We start from the raw sequence: 24,469 nt of genomic DNA, 5'->3' as shown, positions 1-24,469 counted from the left end.
AACCGTACCAAACGAGATGGAGGGCCTTGCCGACGTCCACCAGAGGTTTGCCGGCGGAGCAGGACGGATGACAACCCTCTCATGGGGAGGAATAGAATAGCCTGCATCTTTAGTAGTTCGAATGCAATTTTCCGTAGCTGGATAACGATAACCCCGACAAGCATTATAATTTTGAAAGACAGCAAAGGATAATTTCTTGCCAACAGAGCTAGATGATTTCAACAAAGATTTGGATGGCCTAGAATGCATGGCTAAAACCCCAAGAGCAGCACGCCGTTTAGATGGACTAACGAGGATCCACTCGGCATCACATTCCAATTTTCAGACCTTAAACTCACGACTCCAATTAGGGCCACCATTACTCCAAAGATGAAAGTAACATTTGAAATGATCACAAGCAAAAGATCTAAGACTAAGAATGATCATGGCGACTGCCTTGCAAGAAACCTGGAAGCCAAATACCTTATCCTTGATCAAGAAAACCATGAGATCAATGCCCGAGCCGCCAATCGCCGCCTCAAGAGCCGCTGCCACGGAATCTTCATTCAAACGAAAATTATGACGTCCAAAGGAGACCACCATGGTGAAGATATACGAGTTCTCCATGGGATGCACCGAAAAGCCCGTAGATTGAAAAACCCTCTCAGCAAAAACCAAACCCTTGGAGAAATCCAAGCCAAGGGTGGAACCATCATTAGAACCCATAGAAGATGGGTAGGAACATGTAGATCTCGAGACGCCGGTGAGATCTAGTGGAGAGAAACTAAAATTTGGTGGCTAGTGGTGGAGATCGCCGGAGGGGGGTGGAGATCGCGGGGGTGGGGGTGGGAGAGAGAGCCATCCCTTTCCCACGTGCCCCCCTCTGCTTGAGTTGCTTGAGAGCATGGGCTTTACTGAACACCCTGGTGCATCGTGTGCCAAGATTCCTTTGTCTTCCGTGTTGGAGACAGATGAATATATTACAAATAAACAGAAAATATTGCAACACATATTTTTGTTAGCCTCGAGTTTTGGGTCCCTCGGATCAAAACACAAGTGAATTGTCCCGAACTGACCCCCAATTCCTTGACTCTTCATCACTTTGTTTTCCTCCAAAAACACAGCACGCCGGCAAATCTCCCAAACGCAGAATCCCAGGTCACTCCAAATCAGAGCTCCATGGTGGCAAAGTGGAACACAGATCGATGGTGATGCCGCTAGGTCGAAAATTCATGCCTTTTATCTTATGTTACGTGCTACCGTTTGCATTAATATAATAATACTCACAAGAAAAATATAAAACTTTCGCACCATGACTAAGTCAAATTTCTTGAAAAATAGTAGCCACACTAACATGCTAGTTTTAGCCGCAGTCTAAACTGATGATAGCATCTGTACTAAAGCTCATGTTCTATCTTATTAATGTACGTAAATCACAAAGGCCAAAACCTGAATATGATTAACTACATGTGTATATCAATTCTAGTTGTTGATTTGTTAATTAAACTTAAAGAGGAGAGAGATTACCAGGATGATCAGGGCTTCCATCATTTCTTGGCCGGCCTTGGTGGCGCGAAGGGATGCCCAAGGCGACAATGGTGATAATAGTTCCATCGAGCAAGGGGCACCGAGGACAATCGTGGTGGTAGCCTCTGCTCGGGCGTTTGATGCGTGTGAGGGGTGAAAAGGATGATCAGTGAGGTTTTATGTATCGTGTCTGGCCTGACTTGTCCACAAGGTTTTATGTATAGTGAGTGCGATGTCGGCGATGTCAGCAGAAATTTGCACCTCTCATTGGACTTTTCTCAGCACTCACTATAGATAGAGAACATAACTTGGAGATGGACTTGTCCAACCGCAATACTGAAGTCCGGAGTCAAAGTAAAACAACAAATACAAAGGAAATAGCAGGATTGTCGTGCCCCAATTATATATGCTAGATGCCATCAACCAAAGCTAGGAGAAGAAAGCTCTTTCATGTTACTTTCAATTTTTAATATCTATAGGTAACCGCCCGTGCGTCGCAACGGATAGCAACATATTCTAGTGGTCCCACACAAATTGTGTTAGCATGTACCTTTAGAATCTACATGCATTATCAAGCAACATTTTTTAGGACGATGTAGTAGCCTTTTTTATACAATTCAATCACTTTTTTTTCTCTGCCAGCGACCTATTATCTGTCTCACCACTGCACCGTCCATGGCACATTGGGCGCAGCAGGATTTTGGTGCCCCAGTTATATATGCCAGAAACCCTCAACCAAAGCTACGATAAGAAAACTCTTAACCAATACATCACACACATCATATTAAACATCACATGACCAAACACATGCACACACACACACACACACACATATAGTTACCAGCTCGGCTGGGTAGCTTGCACGTAGACAGACGGGTCACCGTTTTATTGAACAACAACAAACATGTACACACACATATAGAGTAACCAGCTAGGCTGGGTATATAAACATTTGAGGGATCAGTTGTTGAGATAGGCACCAATGGCGCTGAGGTAGTCATCGGCTTGGGCGCAGAAGGCCACGATAGAGCCATGCATGAGAGGGATTCCTTGTTGTCCGGAAGTTACTTAGTTTCGGATCTCCATTCATTCTAGACGGGTGCAATTCTAGGTTCTAAGAAAAGTTGCATATGCAATACTAGCGGGATTCCTTATTGTCCGGAAGTTACTTAGTTTCCGAATCTTTTTATTACAAGCTTAACCAATACATCAAACATCACACACATCATATTCAACATCACACGACCAAGCAGATACACACACACGTATAGTTACCAGCTAGGCTGGGTAGCTTGCACGTTTTGACCGACGGGGCCAGCGTGTTATTGAACAACGACACACATGTACACACACATATATATATTCAGTGACCAGCCAGGCTGGGTATATACGCATATGAGGACTCAGTTCTTGACCGGTGAGGTTTTATGTATCGTGTCTGGCCTGACTCGTCCACAAGTAATTGTGAGTGCGATGTCGGCGCTGTCAGCAGAAATTTGCACCTCTCATTGGACTTTCTCAGCACTCACTATAGATAGAGAACATAACTTGGAGATGGACTTGTCCAACGGCAATACTGAAGTTCGGAGTCAAAGTAAACAACAAATATGAAGGACATAGAAGGATTGTGGTGCCCCAATTATATATGCTAGATGCCATCAACCAAAGCTACGAGAAGAAAGCTCTTTCATGTTACTTTCAATTTTTAATATCTATAGGTAATCGCCCGTGCGTCGCAACGGATAACAACATATTCTAGTGGTCCCACATAAATTGTTTTAGCATGTACCTTTAGAATCTACATGCATTATCAAGCAACATTTTTTAGGACGATGTAGTAGCCTTTTTTATACAATTCAATCACTTTTTTTTCTCTGCCAGCGACCTATTTTCTGTCTCACCACTGCACCGTCAATGGCACATTGGGCGCAGCAGGATTTTGGTGCCCCAGTTATATATGCCAGAAACCCTGAACCAAAGCTACGATAAGAAAACTCTTAACCAATACATCACACACATCATATTAAACATCACATGACCAAACACATGCACACACACACACATATAGTTACCAGCTAGGCTGGGTAGCTTGCACGTTTTGACCGACGGGGCCACCGTGTTATTGAACAACGGCACACATGTACACACACACATATAGAGAGAGTGACCAGCCAGGCTGGGTATATACGCATATGAGGGCTCAGTTCTTGATATAGGCACCAATGGCGCTGAGGTAGTCGTCGGCTTGGGCGCAGAAGGCCACGATAGAGCCATGCATGAGAGGGACGCGGAAATAAGTGTCGGACCCAGTTGCTGGCCTCACTTTCCCGAATGGTCCATGATGCCTTGGGGCGTCGGTGGTGCGGAAGGAGAGTGAGGTGATGTATTGGCCATTGGTGTAGCCGGAGAGCTCGACGACACGCACATTTGTCAAGTGAATAGTCTGCACGCATGATCACAAGGCATAATGCATACATGAATGAAGATGTTAATCCCGGGATGTACATTCATGAAGTATTAATTATGACGGAGAAGTGTATTTTGACATGGATGGAGTACCTGGCTTTTCTGACCACGGAGCGGGGTGCCCCATGGACCAACCGGGATCACATTGTTTTTGTTGTCGACGAAGGTGAAGCGTATGGCGTTGATGACCCCTTCGTGACCCGGTGTGCTCCAAATCTCCATGCTCCTCAGGCTCGACGGCGCAAAACTTGACAATCCGGTGATGTCGCAGACATCACCTTTGGACCCGCCAAACATGCCAACCTTCACCGTCGACATCTTGTTTTGAGAGGGATGTGTACGTAGCTAGTTGGGAGAATGTTTGTGTGGTAGCTAGGTCTTTGCAGGGAAGGCTATGGCTGCTTTCCTGTTTTCTCCATGAACAAAGATGACGGACGATATTTATAGACACATATGATCCAGCAGGGTGTGCCTTATCATGTCAAGTCAATGGCTTATGGCACCCGCGCAAAAGAAGAAAAATGGCAATGCTTTATCATGGCGTGCGTACGTACCCATGCATGCAACTGCTTTGGATTCATACGGAGTTTTCTGTAATTTGTTGTAGATACGGATCCATACATCAAGTGGCGTGCACTGCTTGCTTTGGATGCACGAGATCGCGATGCCAGCGTTTAACGTAGGATTATGAATTTGCAATCTTGGCGCCGGCTGCAGCCGGCTCTCGATCAGAGTCAACTGGCCGCCCCCATGCTTCATTTGGACGCGAAGTGATATCTACAGTTGTACAGTACACATCATCATGCTGGTTCGGTCATTCGGCGTCACGGCAGCATCCTCCAATAGCATCTCCTTTTTTTGCCGAAGGTCCTCGAATGGCATCTACGTGTTTGTTAAGACACGCTGTGCCTATGATTACGAGGCGCGTTCGGGAATTTCAAATATTGTTTCAAATTTAAAAAATGTTCATATTTTTCAAAATTGGAATTTCAGAAAATGCTCTCGTGTTCTATATTTTTTCAAAAATTCAAAAAATGTTGATGCCTTCGAAAAATGTTCCTATTTTGAAATTTTCTTCACAAGTTCAGAAAATATTCATGAATTTTTATAAAATTGTTTGTCTTTCCCAAAAATATTCTAAAAGCAAAAATTGTTCATATTTTCATATTTTGTTGAAAAATTCAAAAAAGAATTTGCATTTTTGGGAAATCTAAATTTTGTTTGCACTTTTGAAAAATTGTTCAAAATTTTAAAAAATACCAAAAACCGATTCACTATAGTGTCCGGTTCATTACAGTGAACGGGTCGCTACAGTAGCCAGGCAGCTGCAGTGGCCCGGGTTGCTACAGTAACCGAACAGCTACAATGGACCGGGTCGCTACGGTGGCGGACCGCTACAGTCATGCATGGTCGTGCGAAAGAGAGCAAACCGACACAGAGAGTGTCACAAAGGAGCACTCACACATCTCAACTATATCCGAGATCGTGACGCTCAACGAACCAATGGGCCTCTCTCATGACTCTTTCTATACATATTTTGGGAGTACAAGTTCAACATTTTTGGTCCTCAATGGGCCTCTCTCATTTCAAATACAAGTTCAACATTTTTGAAGTACACGGTCAACACTCTTTCTATACATATTTTTAATTTTTTCAAGAGCATGATTAAGATTTTTTTAATACATGGTCAACATTTTTTCTATACGTATTTTAACTTTTTCAAATGCTTGATTAACATTTTCTAAATACAAGATTAAAAAAATTAATACTTGGTTAACATTTTTTCTATACTCGTTTAACATTTCGCAAAATGTTTGGTTAAGATTTTGCAACTACAAGATTAATTTTTAATACATGGTGAAATTTTTTTATATACATTTTAACATTTTTAAAAGCTTGATTAAAAAACTTTAAATGTTAGTTTAACATTTTTTTTCCTATTGCTTGATTAACATTTTTAAATACATGATCAAAAAATTTCAAGCACATTGCTTATTATTTCTTATACATGAGAAACATTTTCTCTTTACACATTTAACTTTCTGAAAATGCTTGGTTATCATATTTTAAAATATTTTATGTAAATTATTTTTTGTAATATATTTTATTTAGAATATTTGGAAGTACAAATAAAAGTAAGAAAAGGCAAAAAATAAATAACAAGGTTGTGGCCTCCAGCACACCTGGACCTGCACATCTCGCGCTGCCCTTGAGGCAAGGGTTCCCTAGGTCTCATTTTTGTCCGTGAAATGGGCCTTGGGAATTGGAAGTGGGAGTCAAGCGGCGCCAGGTGGTGATTGCCGAACACGCCCAAAGAGTCATTGTGTTTAATAAGAGAGTGAGAGAGAAGAGAAGGACGAATGGCTACATGCACACATGATTCTCTCTCTCCAACCAAAGACTTACATTTATTTTCCTTGTGACACTATGAATGTCTCGTAACTTTATAACCATTTTTTTAACTTTTTACATATTTGAATTTTAGGCGATATGATCTTTCAAATAAGGCCAGATTTGGATACATTTTGACTAGTTTAAATTTATTGTTTCAATCATATTTCAGTTTCAGTTATTTTTGCAATAAATTTGTTTATTTCACAAATCGAGATTGGGCATTTGTGAACTTGCTTACGTCAGTCTCACACACCGAAATAAATTTTCTTGGTTAAAAAAACTAATTTCACTCAATTCAAGAACCGCATTTCACTCAAATTCAAAACACCCATTTCACTCATTTCAAAAACAGATTTCATTATTTTCAACAAACAGATTCCACACATTTCGGAAAACTTATTTTACTTATCCTAACAAATAAATTTCATTAATTTAAAAAATAGATTTCACTCATTTCAAAAAACACATTTCACTCGTTTCAGAAAACTGATTTCACTCCTTTTTGATCTAGTCTCCATAGATCTGATGCATCCGGCGGAGCTCGATGTTGGCGTCATGATCTGCACCAATCTTTCCAGATTTTATTTTAGGGCACTGAGAAGTGCCACATGGCATGAACACATGACAACTTTGAATGTTTTTTGTGGCAAGTTTAGTGACACGAGGATGGCAACTTACTTTTCGGATGACAAGTTTTAGTTTTTTTATTTGTTTTTTGTCTTTTCGGATGACAACTTTAGTTATAGAAAATGTCACGACGGGATTGCTTTATCATCTGGGTTATTTTATCATAGGGTAGAGGGTTCGTGAGATCAATCGGTAGCTGAAGGAAAAAGTTGACCTGATAGAATTTCAAAAATTGAGAAATATATCTAAGCTAACCTATGAAACCGATCTAATCGTTGATCAGATCGGATGCCACACATCTAGTAGAGGTGATTAATCTCCACACACGCAGCAAGATGTGGAAGTGGTGAAATAAAATACTAGGATCATCGTCATTGGACGAACCGTTTTATTATTATATTAGATTCATGCTTCAGCCAGTTCATCCAAAAATCCAAGGTTTTGAGATCCATGTCAACCAAGAGTAAGCTGGCTCAGTTGGCTTTATACCGGGCCGCTCCAGTGATTTGGTAGATTTCTATTGGCAATTAGTTGGGGACGCGGGCCCACCCTTGAATGGGAGGAGGGGGGGGGCAGTTTAATTAGTGAAGAAAGAAATTACGTAGGTTACGTGAAGTTGTAGAAGTTGTAGGCAGGTGTAGCATTTTTGGGGCTGCTCCAAGCAACACCGAGATCTATGTGTGGTCAAAGACAAGCAATGCTACATCTACTAAAACTTATCTCAAAGTTTTAGTAAATGACCAGATGTCAAACTGTGATTGGGAGTAGGGGGAGGAGGGGCCCACCCCTAGAAGTCAGGAGGAAAGAGAATGTGGTGAAGGAATGTTACGTAAGAGCATCTACAACCGGATTTGCAAATCCGGTCCCTCAAACGCCCGCGAACGCGTCCAAACATGCCCGCGGGCATATTCCGACGGGGCCTCATATTTTCTTTCGTGCATCCACATATCTCAAATCCGAACTCTCAAATCCATGCAAATACATGCACGTCGATCATGCAATACAATGTCACACGTAAATAGCAATTGTTGGTTCAAGTATACGTAGCGTTTATGTAAAATTTATTTAAAGTGCCAAACTCAAGCATTGTCTCCTTGGTTGCCATTGTGGATCCACATGTGCGCAACATGGCCCTGAGAGTGCTTGACCAGAGACGCCGTTTGTCACATATGCCCAGCCTTGGAAACGGCGGCTCACGTCGTCCTGCACAGCCGCGCTCGACAGCCGCAGACATGGCCGGCAACTGCAAGCCTTTGTCGACGCCGCAGCATCCTCCAATGAAATCTACTATTTCGTTCACGACCCACCTGCTTCACCGCCTTTGCGATCTCCCTATGGGAATTGCCTATACGTCGCTTACTTTGCTTCTCACAAACTGGCACATTTTCCTGTTTTTCTTATTTTTGCTCCCCTCCAAAAAAGTTGCCCGTCAGCCGATTCAAACTCGTGACCTACTCTTTCTGTCTAAACTACACTAACCATAGGACAACAAACTTGTTGTGACTGCTTATATCCTTATTTCCTCTTTTCTTTGATCTATTTTCTTTTTTGTATTTTTTCTTTAAATATTTTACCTTTTTTACAAAATGCATGATTCTTAAAATTTGTTGAGATTTAAAAAAAAAGATAAACTTATTTTTAAATTTGATGATCCTTTTCAAAATCAATGAACCTTTTGCCGAAATTGTTGGACTTTTTTGAAATTTGTGATTTTTTTTCATATTTTATGAATTTTAAAAATTGATGAACTATTTTCTTATTTATGAACTTTTTTTAAGTTTGTGATTTTTTAAAATCCGTGAACATTTTGGAAATCATGATTTTTTATTACTTTTCTGGTTTTTTTCCAAAAGTCAAGAGTTGGTCAACCGTGACCACTCAAACACGATCTAGTGACCAAGGAACCCAGTCGAGCGCTTGCCTTCTTATTTGGTCAGCCCACAAGCGGGAGTGCATGAGCGGCAGTGACATGTTAGGGCGTTGAAGGTGTCAAATAGGAGCTACCCACACTATGGGCTATGGCAGGATACCAATAAAACAACAACCATGGTCCACGCTGTCACTCTTCGCCTCTTAACTGTTGGGCTCGCAGATATAAGACCAGAATAGTGAAGCCTAATGAACCAAAAGGGTGTCTATGTAGAACCACCATCTTATGGGCAATTCCTATTCAACGAGTAGGTCGACATTTGTCCTAAATCCTATATGGCATCCTCAGCGCCAATTACAGGCATTTCCAAAAACCGCACATACACCCCTCCTCCTTGGGCTAAGCCCATTTAGGTTTTCCTTCGTTCTGCAATGCATTTATCCTACTTGAATGGGTCGCACTTGTTTCTTTTCACATTATTCCCAGCCAGTTTAGGAAGCTTCCAGAAGCTTTTGGCCAGTTTTGGTAAGCTTCTAGAAGTGTCAGACCTATTTTTTTCTATTCCTTTTTTTCCTTTTCTCATCTTCCATTTTTCATTTTTTATTTTGCCTTTTTTTGAAATTTGTATTCAGATGTGTGTATTTTTCAAATTCATGAACTTTCTAAAATTTACGATCTTTTTCAAATACACAAAGTTTTTCCAACTTCACGAAATGTATTAGAATACCAGTGATTTTTATTTCAACTCGTGAAATTTTTTCAAATCCCTGAACTATTTTTGAGCTCATGAACTTTTTAAAGTTTGCAATATCTTTTTGAACTCGCATGCTTTTTTCAATTTGACAAAAAAATTCAAATTGTATGAACTTTTGTTGAACTTGTAAATTTTTTGAGTTCATGATTTTTTCTCATATCCACAAACTTTTTTTGAACACTTGAATTTTTGGAATCCAAGAACATTCATAAATCTATGAACAATTTTTTAATATTCTTGTTTTCTTTTCTGAAATTGTCCCATTTTTCTGAAAAGTCAACGGGTTCAAAAAAATATCATGAACTTTCTATATTTGTGGACCTTTTCAAATATTTTTTCATAAAATAGGGCGATTGGACGTTATGAATTTTTCTAGTATTTGTTTTTTTTCATCAATGCGGGTGCCAATGGCTCGGGTGCAGATATGGATTTTCGGATTGGAGTAGGGTGTTTCGATGCCCAGGCTTATCTGCACCCTGTTAGAAAACAATTCGTAAAAAATTCAAAAAAAATTCAGAAAATTCCAAAAAAAAATGTACGGTAGAACTTTGATGCGCGAGGCCCACTGCAAATTTCAAATCATTTGGACAACTGAGCAGCTCTCAGCAAAAAAGACAAATCGGGCCAAAACAGTACATGAACAGTAAACATTTTTACAAACCCCCAATTTTTTTTTGCTGAGAGCTCCTCATGTGTCCAAATGACTTGATAATTGTAGCAGACCTCACGCATCAAATTTTCTACCGCACAAAAAAAATTGGTTTTTTATTTTATTTTTTCTAGTATTTGTTTTGATTTTCTTTCGTCAGCGCGGTGCAGATGAGCTCAGGTGCAGATATGGATTTTCGGATTGGGGCATCCTACTCAGGATTTGCCCTTTTTCAAATGGATGGTCCTTTTTCAAATTCATGAACTTTTTTGAAATTCATGAATTTTTTTCAATCCACAAACATTACCCAAATTTGTGAATTATTTTTAAATTCACGAACTCTTTTAAGTTGGTGAACATTTTTTTCTTCAAAATGATTAGTTTTTATTATTTCACGTTTTTTGAAGATATTAAAAAATGGTCGCAAAGTCCAAAACATATTCACGTATACAAAAAGTTATTCGCAGATTTTTCAAAAAAAATTCGTGAATTCATGAGTAATTTTTACAAATACGAAAAATATTTGTGAATTTAAAAAATGTTGGCAAAATCCAATAATATTTGTTAATACGATTATTTTCATTAACTGAAAAAATATCCATGGATTCAAAAAAATGTTCACAAGATCAAAAGGTGTTCACAAATAAGAAAAATGTTCGTGAATATGAAAAATGTTTTGCGTATTCAAAATGTTCACGAATTTAACAAGTTGATGAATTGGAAAAAAATTGAGTATGAACAATGTTTTCAAAATCATTTATTTTTATGAATAACGAAAATCACAAATATCAAAAATATTAATTAATTATTTTTTCTCATAATTTCAGCAAAAAACGTGAATTCAACCAATGTTTGTGAATTCAAAAGAGAAAAAGAAAAGGCGCTGAATGTCAAAAAGGAAAAAAGGAAGGAAAAACAAAAAGGGAAAGGAAAAAAAATAAAATATGAAGAAAAAACAGGAAAACCAGCCAAGGAAAACACAAGAAAGAATACAAATAGGAAAAAACACAAATAGCAGATTCCAAAACCGGACTACTGTACCAGATCAGCCCGCTTAGATCTGTCTCACGATCGCCATGTAAATGCTTGCATTGAGCGATACATTAGAATTATGTGTTCCTATTCGGCGGTTCAGGCGCCGCCCCTGCTGTTAGCTCTCACGCGGAAAGCCTCATCGGGCGCCAGCCCATTAGCTCACGCATTCTCCCTTGCTCTTTTTTGAATCACCTTTTACTGTTCCTTCTCCATGTCTCAAGTAAAAAACTGTCCGCCAGTTTTATTGTTTAGTGAAAAAGTTCAAATTTTCAAAATATGACACAAGTTTAGCATGAATTTATAAAAAGCTCATGAACCTGAATTTCTTTAGGAAATTTTGAAAAGTGTTCACAAATTTGAAAATCTCCAAGAATTGTAAAAACGATTGTGACATTGAAAAAAACACAGTTATGAAAAAAAACAAATTTTGGGAAACAAATCCAAATGAAAAAACGAAAAAGATCAAATAAAAACTTGCCAAAAACATTGAGAAAATGGCGGGCTGAATACCAGCATGAAAGCTTAGAACCTTCCCAAAATCAGACCTTGTAGAGAAAAAACAGGCCAAAAGCTTCCAAAAACCTAGGCTGGGGAGCTTATATGGGCGGCCCCACATGGCATGGATGTTGCGTATCATTAAGCGCCTAATAGGAAGAGAGAGAGAGAGAGAGAGAGAGAGAGAGAGAGAGAGAGAGAGAGAGAGAGAGAGAGAGAGAGAGAGAGAGAGAGAGAGAGATCCCTTTTGTTCTCGATCGCCATGTAAATGCTCGCAGTGAGTGATACATTTCAATTGTGTGTTCCTATTCGGCAGTTCAGGCACCGCCCCTGCCGTTAGCTCTCACGCGAAAAGCCTCGTTAGGCGCCTGCCCATTGGATCGCACATTCTTCTTCGCTCATTTTTCAGTCATCTTTTGTTGTTGCTTCTCCAATTTCTCAAGTAAAAAATTGGCCGCTCGTTTTTTTTGTCAAGTGAAAAAGTATACAATTTTGAAAATATGACATGGGTTAAAAAGCATGAATTTATAAAAGGCTCATGAATTTGATTTTTTTAAGAAAAAAGTGTTCATGAATTTGAAATGTCGATGAATCGTAAAAATGTTCATCACTTTGAAAAAAATCACAAATATGATAAAAAACACAAATTTTGAAAATAAATCCAATTGAAAAAAATTGAAAAAGATCAAATAAAAACTTGGCAAAAAGCACTGAGAAGAAACCGGCTGAAAACGAGGAAGAATGCTTGGAACCTTCAAAAACCTGGACTTGGTAGAGAAAAAACAAGCCAGAAGCTTCTAAAAACCTAAGCTAGGAAGCTTATATGGGCGGGGCCCACATGGCATGGACACTGCGTACCATTAAGCACCTAACAGGGAGAGAGAGAGAGAGAGAGAGAGAGAGAGAGAGAGAGAGAGAGAGAGAGAGAGAGAGAGAGAGAGAGAGAGATCCCTTTGTTCATGATCGCCATGTAAATGCTTGCAATGAGCGATACATTTCAATTGTGTGTTCCTATTCAGTGGTTCAGGCGCCGCCCACAGTGTTAGCTCTCACGCGGAAAGCCTTGTCAGGCGCCGGCCCATTAGCTCGTACATTCTCCTTCGCACAATTTTCAATCACCTTTTACTATTGCTTCTCCGATGTCTCAAGTAAAAACACTGGTCGCCCATTTTTTTGTTAAGTGAAAAGGTTCACAATTTCGAAAATATGGCACGGGGTTGAAAAAAGAATGAATTTATAAAAAGCTCATGAATTTGATTTTTAAAGAAATTTTAGAAAGTGTTCATGAATTTGAAAATGTCAATGAATTGTAAAAATCTTCATGACTTTGAAGAAATCCACAGATATGAACAAAACACGAAATTTGGAAAACAATCCAAATGAAAAAATGAAAAAGATCAAACTAAAACTTGTCAAAAACATTGAGAGAAAAACCGGCTGAAAACCAAGAAGAAAGCTTGAAACCTTCCAAAAACTAGACTTGGTGGAGAAAACACAGACCAGAAGCTTCCAAAAACCTAGGTTGGTGAGCTTATATTAGCGGGCCCATGTTGCATGGACGCCGCGTATCATTAAGTGCCTAAGAGAGAGAGAGAGAGAGAGAGATCCCTTTGTTCATGATCGCCATGTAAATGCTTGCAATGAGCGATACATTTCAATTGTGTGTTACTATTCAGTGGTTCAGGCGCCGCCCACACTGTTAGCTCTCACGTGGAAAGCCTTGTCAGGCGCCGAACCATTAGCTCGTACATTCTCCTTGGCTCAATTTTCAATCACCTTTTACTATTGCTTCTCCGATGTCTCATGTAAAAAACTGGTCGCCCGTTTTTCTGTTAAGTGAAAAGGTTCACAATTTCAAAAATATGACACGGGGTTGAAAAAAGAATGAATTTATAAATAAGCTCATGAATTTGTTTTTTTATGAAATTTTAGAAAGTGTTCATGAATTTGAAAATGTCAATGAATTGTAAAAATCTTCATAACTTTGAAAAAAAATCCACAGATACGAACAAAACACGAAATTTGGAAAACAATCCTAATGAAAAAAATGAAAAAGATCAAATTAAAACTTGTCAAAAAACATTGAGAGAAAAACCGGCTGGAAACCAAGAAGAAATCTTGAAACCTTCCAAAAACAAGACTTGGTGGAGAAAAACCAGACCAGAAGCTTCCAAAAACCTAGGTTGGGGAGCTTATATTCGCAGGCCCATGTAGCATGGACGCCGCGTATCATTAAGTGCCTAATAGAGAGAGAGAGAGAGAGGGAGAGAGGGAGAGAGAGAGAGAGAGAGAGAGATCACCATGTAAATACTTGCAATGAGCGATACATTTCAATTATGTGTTCCTATTCAGTGGTTCAAGCGCCGCCCACACTGTTAGCTCTCACGCGGAAAGCCTTGTTAGGGGCCGGCCCATTAGCTCGTACATTCTCCTTCGCTCATTTTTCAATCACCTTTTACTATTGCTTCTCCGATGTCTCAAGTAAAAAACTGGTCACCCGTTTTTTTGTTAAGTGAAAAGGTTTACAATTTCAAAAATATGACACGGGGTTGAAAAAAGAATGAATTTACAAAAAGCTCATGAATTTGATTTTTAAGAAATTTTAGAAAGTGTTCATGAATTTGAAAATGTCAGTGAATTGTAAAAATCTTCATGACTTTGAAAAAAAAACACAGATATGAACAAAACACGAAATTTGGAAAACAATCCAAATGAAAAAATGAAAAAAATCAAATTAAAACTTGTCAAAAAACATTGAGAGAAAAACCGGCTGAAAACCAAGAAGAAAGCTTGAAACCTTCCAAAAACTGGACTTGGTGGAGAAAAACAACAGACCAGAAGCTTCCAAAAACCTAGGTTGTGGAGCTTATATTGGCGGGCCTATGTAGCATGGACGCCGCGTATCATTAAGTGCCTAATGGGGGGGGGGGGGGAGAGAGAGAGAGAGAGAGAGATCCCGTTGATCGCCATGTAAATGCTCGCAGTGAGTGATACATTTCAATTATGTGTTCCTATTCAACGGTTCATGTGCGGCCCCTGCCGTTAGCTCTCACGCGGAAAACCTTGTCAGGCGCCGTTCCATTCTTTGCTTCTTACTGTTTGAGGGTGAACTTTGTGTCTATAACAACGTGTTCAAACTTTGTTAATAACAAGGGAAGATCCTTTTGAGTTATTGTAAATTGATAAATGAGATTTTTGCATGATTCATATGCACTTAACTTTGTATTAACTTTCATCAATAATTTAAATATATCAGTTATTGTACTTGTTTGAAAGAGCTTTCCGTAATTAAGGCCAACATCTAAATAAATTTGAAACCATAGAATATTTTTAAAAGACATGAAGGCATTCGTGTTTATAGTGGAATTATATTGAAGAGGAGACGTCATGAGCTAGCTGTAGGGAGTTCCTATTGCCGCTTATAGTGTGCAATAGGTATGCTCCACATGAAGCAATTATAAATGTGTCAGCTGCCGATGTGGGCTGTCAACGTTGATTCTTCAGAAATACATGAAATATGCTTTTATTTATAGTAAATTAAAATTATTTTTAGAAATCAGTTTAACGATTGGCAAAATTAATATATAGCACAAAAGAAAAACTTCAAAACTTAAATCAAATTATTTATATGTTTGAAGTAAATATGTTCATCTCAACGAAAAAAACATTGTATGCTCTTAGCTAAGAGATAATCTCCTAGAAATAAAGATAAGATAATTTCATCATTTTGTACCATATGACTTTTCTAGATGATGTAAAAATACATAAGAAAAGACAATCTTATCAATCGGTGTAGATTTTCTTATTTGCCTTTATATGAGCATAAAATAGGATTCCCCTAGCTTTTGTTTTGAGCAACAGGATTCACCTAGCTATAGCGTGCAAATGTCAGGCCACACGGTGTCACACATGCTTGATTGCGTAGGTAGACCAAAGGGAATCTAGCTGTCCAACGAGGCCCACATAACTTGCGTCAATGTCAGCTTATGAAGTCTCCAAGAAGATTAATACTAAGTACATAAGCGGCCCAACTTTCTAGAATGTGGTCGGATCTCCATTCATGCTAGACGGGTGCAATTCTAGGTTCTAAGAAAAGTTGCATATGCAATACCAGCAGGATTCCTTGTTGTCCAGAAGTTACTTAGTTTCCGAAACTTTTTATTACAAGCTTAACCAATACATCAAACATCACACACATCATATTAAACATCACACGACCAAGCACATGCACACACCTATAGTTACCAGCTAGGCTGGGTAGCTTGCACGTTTTGACCGACGGGGCCACCGTGTTATTGAACAACGACACACATGTACACACACACACATTATAGAGTGACCAGCCAGGCTGGGTATATACGCATATGAGGGCTCAGTTCTTGATATAGGCACCAATGGCGCTGAGGTAGTCGTCGGCTTGGGCGCAGAAGGCCACGATAGAGCCATGCATGAGAGGGACGCGGAAATAAGTGTCGGATCCAGTTGCTGGCCTCACTTTTCCGAATGGTCCATGATGCCTTGGGGCGTCGGTGGTGCGGAAGGAGAGTGAGGTGATGTATTGGCCATTGGTGTAGCCGGAGAGCTCGATGACACGCACATTTGTCAAGTGAATAGTCTGCAAGCATGATCACAAGAAATAATTCACCCATGAATGAAGAAATTAACCCCGCAATGTACATTGGTTAAGTATTAATTATGACGGAGAAGTGTATTTTGACATGGATGGAGTACCTGGCTTTTCTGACCACGGAGCGGGGTGCCCCACGGACCTACCGGGATTGCATTGTTTTTGGTGTCGACGAAGGTGAAGCGTATGGCGTTGATGACCCCTTCATGCCCCGGTGTGCTCCAAATCTCCATGCTCCTCAGGCTTGACGGTGCAAAACTTGACAATCCGGTGATGTCGCAGACATCACCTTTTGACCCGCCAAACATGCCAACCTTCACCGTCGACATCTTGTTTTGGGAGAGATGGGTACGTAGCTAGTTGGGAGTATGTTTGTGTGGTAGACCTTTGCAGGGAAGGCTATGGCTGCTTGTCTGTTTTTCTCCTCCAAGAACAAACATGGGGACTATATTTATAGACACAATCCAGAAGGGTGTGCTAGTCAAGTCAATGCCTTTATCAACCCCCGCAAAAAACAAAAGAACAAAATGTCAATGCCTTATCATGGCGTGCCTACGTACCCATGCAACTGCTAGCTGCATGTCATTATGGATTCATACGGGATTTCCTATATAATTTGTTCTAGATAGGGATCCATCCATGCATCAAGTGGCGTGCACTGCTTTGGACGCACGAGATCACGATACCAGCGCTTAACGTAGGATTATGAGTTTGTAATCCTGGCGCCCGCCGCCGGCGGCTGGTACGTACAGGCTGCTGTTCTCTCGATCGGACTCAACTGGCCGCCCCCCTGCTTCAGTTGGACGCCAAAGTGATGTCTACAGTTGTACACATCATCCAATGGCTTCTACTCGTTCCTTAATACCTTTTCTTTTCCAAGTTTAATTTTGTCTTTCAATAAATGTTCGGAAATTTCAATGAATGTTCATGTTTATCAAAAAAAATGTTCTGAATTTCAGAAAATGTTCCTGTTATTAAATTTTCTTTGCAAAATTGAAAAAGTGTTTGTGTTTTTTTAAAATTCGCCGTTTCCACATTTTGTTCATAAAATCAAAAAAATATTTAGGGACCGGTGGTACCCGGAGAAAATGTTACCCGAAGGAAAGGACTAAACCCATCTGTTCAAGTAGTTAAAAAATCATTTTAAAAAAATGTTCACAAATTCAGAAATTATTTAGGTTTTTGGAAAATCTAAAAAATGTGCGCGTTTTTTGGGAAAATTATCAAAATAGAAAAAACGCACTCACTATTGTGTCCGGTTCGGTACAGTGAACGGGTCGCTACAGTAACCAGACCGCCGCGGTGAACCGGGTTGCTACAGTAGCCGGACAGCTACAACAAACCGGGTCGCTATGGTAGCGGACAGCTACAACAAATATTGGGACATAGTCCACAACCCTTTTGAAAGGAAAAAGGCATGCACGGTAAGAATCAGCTTGCTTGGTCATGTAGTGGTCGTGCTTTCAACGCTCATAAACTCCTCGTCGGCGACGAGCCCCGCGAGAACCTCCGGTGGGAGGAAAACCCACAGAGCCACGCTCCCCCGCTGAGTCTAGGCTCATGGCCGACCTGCTCCGCTACCCTTGCGATCCCCCCTCCCTCCGTATATGGCAGGCAAGGAAGAAACATGGGAGAATCATAGTCTCAACAGCAGAACCCACTGGGCTGGCCCATTTAACCTATTCTCGTTCGTTCCGGTTATGGGAAACTTCTGTTAGCAAGTTTTTGTCCAATTTTATTGGTTGTGAGAACTTTCTGTAAGGTTCCTAAACCCTTTTTTTCCTTTTTCTTTCTCATTTTTATTTCGTTTTTTTCATCATTTTATCCTTCTTAGTTTTCCACCCCCACCCCCCAAACATGTTCGGGAATTTGAAATATTGTTTCAAAATTCAAAAAATATTCATGTTTGTGCAACAAATAATATGAATTGAAGAGTGTAGCATTTTTTATAAATTATTCAGAACTTAATAAGATTTACGTGATTATATATTTTCTTCAGAAATTCAAAAAATGTAGTGTATGTGTTATAGAAAAACAAAATCATGTCTTCAAATTATGTTCATAAATTCAAAAAGGCGTGTGTTTTTTCAAAAAATTGCATGATTTCAGAAAATGCTTCTGTTGTTAAATTTTATTTGCAAATTGAAAAAGATTTCCATTTCAAAATTTATTAATAAATTCAAAAAGTGATTGCATTTTCGAAAAAGGTTAGGGAATTACAAAACATGTTTGTATTTTTTAGAATGTTCTAAATCTCAAAACATGTTCCCTTTTCAAATTTTGTTCACAATTTGATAAAATAGTTGCATTTTTTTGAAATATGTGTAGAAATTTCAAAAAATTGGTCATTTTTTTTTGAAAACACCAGTTCATTACGGTGAACCGGGTCGGTACAGTAACCAAACAACTATATTGAACCAGGTTGCTGCACCAACCAGACCGCTGCAATGGACCAGCCCAGTCGATGGCTTGTCTGTGTGAAACGACACCAAATGACCAAAGTACCGCAATGAGCGTCACCTAGGAACTATTAGAAACAGGGGCGTCTTGGTTAAATAAAAAAAAAATGTCGTGGGCCTTCTCAGGATGGAGATAGTAAAGCGAGATAATGGAAGATTTAAACTATTTTTCTGCTTGCGGATATGAGGCCGAGATAGTGAAGCCCAATAACCGATGGGCTTCTCTCGGGACTACAGAATAAACTTAGACCAAATAGTTCTAAGATATTTCTCAAAATAAACTAAGACATTCTTAAAACAATCTCAAGGAAAATAGTTCTAAACAATCCAGATCAATTTCGTAATATTTTCAACTTGCTTCACTCATTTCTTGCGGAGTGAATATCGCAAAATCACACAAAAGACTTGTTTGAAGTCAAACTACGCAAAGTTTGATCAAATTTATATTAAAAATATATTGAGATCTACAATACTAAAGTTATATAGTATGAAAATTAATTTTATAATTTTATATTTCTGAATGTTGAAATTTTTTCCTATAAAATTGGTTAAACTTTACTTTACAAAGTATGACTTCAGACAAATTTTGTATCTTTACCTAATGATAAAAAAAATTGGGTTTCTGGTCGCCCATCACTGCAGTCCCTGTTTTAGTGGCAGTCGGAGAAAACGTTTCGTTCTTAAAAAAGCAGCCTGCGGTTTTAGTATTCAACCTGTGGTCACGTCCAACGTGAGAAATAACAGAGTTTCTGCTCGTGCTTCCAACCGTCACGCACGCGAGCAAACTCTGTTTGGTCGTGCGTTCGTTGACTTCGTTCGTGTCATGCGTTGATTCCGTTCGTTTTTTATCCCACGTCGCTCCCTTAAAACGATTCTCATGAATTTATACACATTTACATGTTATCCTTCATATCAACCGGCCTCCTTAAAACCAACAAACTGACAGCCAATACATGGGAGAGAAAGGAACGAAGGAACCTTGGGTGAGGCAACAAAAAAAATCCTGACCATGAGAATCAGGAAAATAGGCGAAAAAGAATTAATCCCACCGGCGACGCGGACACTGGAGGTCCTTGACACGGGCATGACGGGGACGACGGGATCCGTCCGCGGCGCTCTAGATGTAGGTGGTCTGGAACGGGGGCCGTCGGCGACTTGACTAGCTTCACATCGGCCTGCAAATACACTTAACAGAATTAGATCGCGAGACGAAGAAATATGAGAGGGAGAGAGAGAGAGAGAGAGAGAGAGAGACCGGGGGGAGGGGAGCGGACGGGGATCCGGCTGCAGCGCTCCAGTGGAAAGAGACGCTGTGGAGACTCCCAAGATTGACACATGCCTGGGAACGACGCTCGCGGGACAGCCGGCTCCCAGCGCGGCAAATTCCGCTGGCTCTGCAAGAGTTGAAGGAACGGATGCGCATATTAGTGGAAGCAGAAGATATGGATGGGGATGAGAGAGAGATGGAGCGAAAGAACGGGATGAGAGGACATTAGATGCATCTCGCTGGACCCAAATGGCTAAAAGCGGTGGAGGGTACACGTATCGCCTGATGGGTTGTCTACGTGCCAGCTGCTCGACCACATTTTTATCAGCTGGCTGGACACGGGAGTTGGGCGTTTGCCCTTTTAGTGCAAAAGAAAAATCATCGGAATGAATTTGAAATAAAAAAACCTTCGATAAAAAAAACTACATGATCAAAAATCATTAAAATTCGGATATTTTGATAATGTTATAAAATACTATAGATGAATTATTAAACTCTCAAAGAGTATATAAGGGCATCTTCAACGTCAACCCTCAAAATGCCCGCAACTGTTCGGACCATCCGGATATACTTTTTTTTGTAAACCGGAAACAAACTGGTGGCTTTGTTGGCGTTCGGACCAATGCCATGCTCAATTCTGATTGCCCTAACCCACCCAAAAACCCTTCCCTCCCCATGTCCCTTCTCGACCGAAGTGGCCAGCGCCGCTCCAGAGCACCGGTGTTGCGTTCATGCTGCCCACCATTAACCACCCTGCCGCTTGCCTTGTCCACCGCCACCTAATTGAAGTCCAGCCTCACCCATCCTCCTTCTCTCCCTTTCTCCTCTCCACACGATGCCCGTCATGGCCTCCTCGAGCTCCAAAGCCATTTGGGACAGTCTCTCGTCCGAGTAGAAGACGGAGATCACCGCCATTGCTGCCGGCTGGCAGGCTAGCGGGGCAGACGGAGGCCGGCGTTGTGGACGTCCCAATGGAGGACGTGGCTGACAATGAGCTAGCGTCACCCCCTCGCCGGTCCATGTCGGCATCTCCATGGGTGATGCTCGTGCTCACTACACCGAAATGGTGTTGGCCGAGCTGGAGGCCTTATTCCGGTAGGCGCAGCCGACCATGAGTACAACACCCGCCTCCTCGATGAGCACCGGAGTGTGGTGGAGCACCTCGCCACTGTCACGACAATCGAGCGATTGTGGACTAGCCGAGAAGGAGGCGCTAGTCGACTCCTATCGCACCGCTTGCCAAATCCGTCGCGACCGGTGGAGGTACCACCAACGTCAGGCAGGGCTAGAAGCCGCCTTCAAGAAGACCGACGATGTGGTCGGCGAAGTCTACGGCAAGAGCAAGGACGAGGGTGACGCCGCCAGCTCTGCCACACCCGCGCCCCAGCGCATGACAATGAAGTCGGCACGTCCAAGGGCGTCGACGGCGGCAAGGAAGAGTAGCGCATGAAGGGTCGCCGACGCTCTGGTCTCAGGAAGTCCACCGCCCTTTCGTCAGCCGATTAGCCGCTTGCAGGCTGCTGAGGCGGAGGCTACAAGGTGGAGTTAGAGTTTCAGTTCCCGAGGCTCATGGCCGGCCGAAAATGGGCAAACGAGCGTCGACGGTCATTTAGACTAGGTTTAGAGTATGGTTTAGTTCAAATATGTCAAAATGTAGTTTGTTTCCTCCAGTCAAGATGAAACACAACAGGTTTTATCTAAAGGTTATTCAAGTATGAATTATCTAAAAGTTATCCAAGTATGAATTAATGTCGTCCGGTTTGTCTAAATATCCCTCAAATTTGTTCACTTTCGCTAAATTTCTTCCGAAATGCAATCAGACATGACCTCCTCCCACATCCGTGGGCCGGTCCTCCAGGTTCGCGGACGGATGCAGTGTCTATTTTACAGGTCAGTGTTGGAGAGTTGTCCTAAGAATCACATTGTATATTTCTCTCGCTAAAAGACTATTTCCATGCACTTGTAAGAATCAAATTGTATGTTTCTCCCGCTAAAAGACTATTCAATGCATCACTACTTTTTCATTCGATGGAAGTGCAGAGTTTAAGTATGAGTCGATTAAGGACGTTAGGGTGGCTTCTCACATCAACACTTCATGATCCAAATAAGGATAATTCAACCCATGGCAACACATCCAGGATAACCTTATTTCCAGGTTTGTCAGAATTGAATATTAGTGAAGCGTAGTGGCAAGCGAATCAGGTTTGTCAAATTTTCCCCGTTGCAACACAGGGGCATATGTACTAGTGCAGAGTAAAAAAGCAATGAAGAGTTCTAGTCCACAACCCTTTTTTCAATTTTTGGACAACCCGATGCCACCCGCCAAAGTTTGACAAGTCTCGACGCATGGATATTAAAAGGAACATTTTCTCTTTGGAAAGCAAGTAAGCAGCTTGAAGCATGGTTTAATCCACGAAACTGATAGCACAGGGTACAGGTTCAGTCCCAGATTCTTGTCTACCAAACGATAGGGCGTTTCAAGCCATGAATTTAATCCCAAGCTTGGTCCGCCGCTGAAGCCATCACCTGTGCTTCAAACATGGCACCAGAAAATTACTTTGCATGCGCGTCGACAATCAGTCACGCCGTGACCGTGCTTACCGCGCTCATGAACTCCTCGTCGGCGACGAGCCTCGCGAGCACCTCCGGCGAGAGCCACACCCCGAGAGCCATGCTTCCTCCGCCGTCTCTACCCTCGAACACCGTCGCCGTCCCGCCCATCTTGTTCGCACGGCCACTCCGCACGCCCACCGGCCGGCCCCACCCGAAGTCGTTCCCGTACACGTCGAACCGCGGCGAGCCACCCGTCACCATCTTTGCCGTGGCCGTTGGGCGCGCACGCAAGAAGTAATGCTCTTGCGGCCAGGATGCATGTCTGTCCCTCTGAGTTGCCACGTCGAACGACGCCACCGCTCTGTTCAGCAGTGACCCGGTCCAGCCCAGCCCCCTTTGTAGGATCTCGCCGGCGGTCGACACCGCCTCGGCGCGTGCAACGGCGTTGCCGGCGTACGCCGCCGGCAGGCCATCCACGCGGCCCCGACATCCGACGAGGATGACGTACGTCGTCCTGTGGTCCGGTGCCAGCCTCCTGGCTCGGGTCACCGCGATCCACCATAGGTGCGCGAGCAGGGCCTGCAACGACGAGATGGTGGTGGTGCCATTGCTGGTGCCGGACATCTCGGCGTTTGCCTTTGCTTTGAGCTTCTTTACCATCTCGGCCGAGAAATTGAGGAAGCATTCCACCTTCACAGATGATGGATGCTCATCTGCAGTACGCCGGCTGACCGGGATGTCCTCCAGCTTGCCGAAGGGCAGAGGGATCGGAACAGGGCAGCCGTCGAGGAACCACCTCCGGTGCACCGGCAAAGGAGAGGAGATGTCGGCGCCGTCACTCTGACGGCTGATCTCCGACCAGGTGTTGAAGAGGTGCCACAAGGCCGAACCGTCGGCGACAGCGTGGTTGAGCGACATGCCGACGAAGACACCGTCGGCCAGCTCGGTGACCTGCACGGCTAGGAGCGGGTGCGAGCCCGCGGCAGCGTCGACGCCATGCAGCCCATCCAGCGGGAAGAAGGACCGGACCAGCATCGGGGTATACAGCGGCGCGGTGACATCGGCCACGGTGACGCCGGGCGCCACGGCATGGACGAACTCGGCGCCCTCCATGCTGCAGCGAAGCGAAATGGCGATGCTCCCGCCCGGCTCTCCGTCAGCCTAGCTCCCCACAGTGACGGCGAGGCGACCGGCGTAGGGGTAGAAACGGCCCAGGGCACGCGCGAAGGACGATGCCAGGCGTTCGACGACGGCGTGGTGTCCCCGTCCTTCTCCTTCTTGTGTGGCGGGAGGGTTGGGCAGGACGATGCCCTTCTGGTTGTACTCCAAGGCGACCATCGAGAGGTCCCACGGCGTGAGGTCGATGGTCCTCTCCGGCTCCGGCGGTAGCGAAGTCGGCTCCGGTAGGACCATGCGGCGCGACATGATCTGGACATGGTTCATCATGGTTCTGTTCTTTCGGCTGCGGGGAGTCGTAGCGAAGAAGATTGTTTAATTTGCTGTGACTGGCCTATGGACTCCTCTATTTATATGGTGATTATATCAGCATCAAATTGTGCATCAAAGTTTATGCCGGATCAGATCAGATATGTTAAAGAAAAGGGGAAATCTGCTCTGATCGAATCGTGTACAACAGACTACAGAATCTAACAACTATACAATGATATCATGTACAGTAATAAATATTCCCCCTCATCAATCTCAACCGGGAGCATCTTAAATCTGAGCCGGTTAACTTGTGAAGGCATATGCAGCTTGTGCAGTTGT

At 42.2% G+C, this 24,469-nt stretch overlaps 2 protein-coding genes and 1 pseudogene across 2 annotated transcripts; all 3 read right to left on the bottom strand.

Moving 5' to 3' along the window:
• Nucleotides 1-3,492: 3,492 nt before the first annotated feature.
• On the bottom strand, nucleotides 3,493-4,409 carry LOC123040147 (uncharacterized). The gene is made up of 2 exons (XM_044463074.1): nucleotides 4,066-4,409; nucleotides 3,493-3,949 (listed from the first exon to the last, which is right to left on the bottom strand). The coding sequence occupies exons 1-2, from the start codon at nucleotides 4,288-4,290 to the stop codon at nucleotides 3,707-3,709; spliced, it is 468 nt and encodes a 155-aa protein (XP_044319009.1). The 5' UTR covers nucleotides 4,291-4,409; the 3' UTR covers nucleotides 3,493-3,706.
• Nucleotides 4,410-15,922: 11,513 nt separating this feature from the next.
• On the bottom strand, nucleotides 15,923-16,856 carry LOC123040146 (uncharacterized). Its single transcript, XM_044463073.1, has 2 exons — nucleotides 16,528-16,856; nucleotides 15,923-16,411 (listed from the first exon to the last, which is right to left on the bottom strand). The coding sequence occupies exons 1-2, from the start codon at nucleotides 16,750-16,752 to the stop codon at nucleotides 16,169-16,171; spliced, it is 468 nt and encodes a 155-aa protein (XP_044319008.1). The 5' UTR covers nucleotides 16,753-16,856; the 3' UTR covers nucleotides 15,923-16,168.
• A 5,681-nt stretch (nucleotides 16,857-22,537) lies between these two features.
• On the bottom strand, nucleotides 22,538-24,176 carry LOC123040144 (uncharacterized acetyltransferase At3g50280-like; annotated as a pseudogene).
• Nucleotides 24,177-24,469: the final 293 nt, after the last annotated feature.

The sequence above is a fragment of the Triticum aestivum genome, chromosome 2B (genome assembly GCF_018294505.1).
Source record: "Triticum aestivum cultivar Chinese Spring chromosome 2B, IWGSC CS RefSeq v2.1, whole genome shotgun sequence".
Lineage (NCBI taxonomy): Eukaryota > Viridiplantae > Streptophyta > Magnoliopsida > Poales > Poaceae > Triticum > Triticum aestivum.
The sequence above is the reverse complement of the archived record's forward strand: the minus strand, read 5'-3'. Positions and strand labels throughout refer to the sequence as shown.

Coding starts and splice junctions, on each gene's coding strand:
- LOC123040147 (XM_044463074.1), bottom strand. CDS start 4,290: ATGTCGACGGTGAAGGTTGGCATGTTTGGCGGGTCCAAAGGTGATGTC. Junction 3,950..4,065: donor TCCGTGGTCAGAAAAGCCAG/GTACTCCATCCA, acceptor TCATGCGTGCAG/ACTATTCACTTGACAAATGT.
- LOC123040146 (XM_044463073.1), bottom strand. CDS start 16,752: ATGTCGACGGTGAAGGTTGGCATGTTTGGCGGGTCAAAAGGTGATGTC. Junction 16,412..16,527: donor TCCGTGGTCAGAAAAGCCAG/GTACTCCATCCA, acceptor TCATGCTTGCAG/ACTATTCACTTGACAAATGT.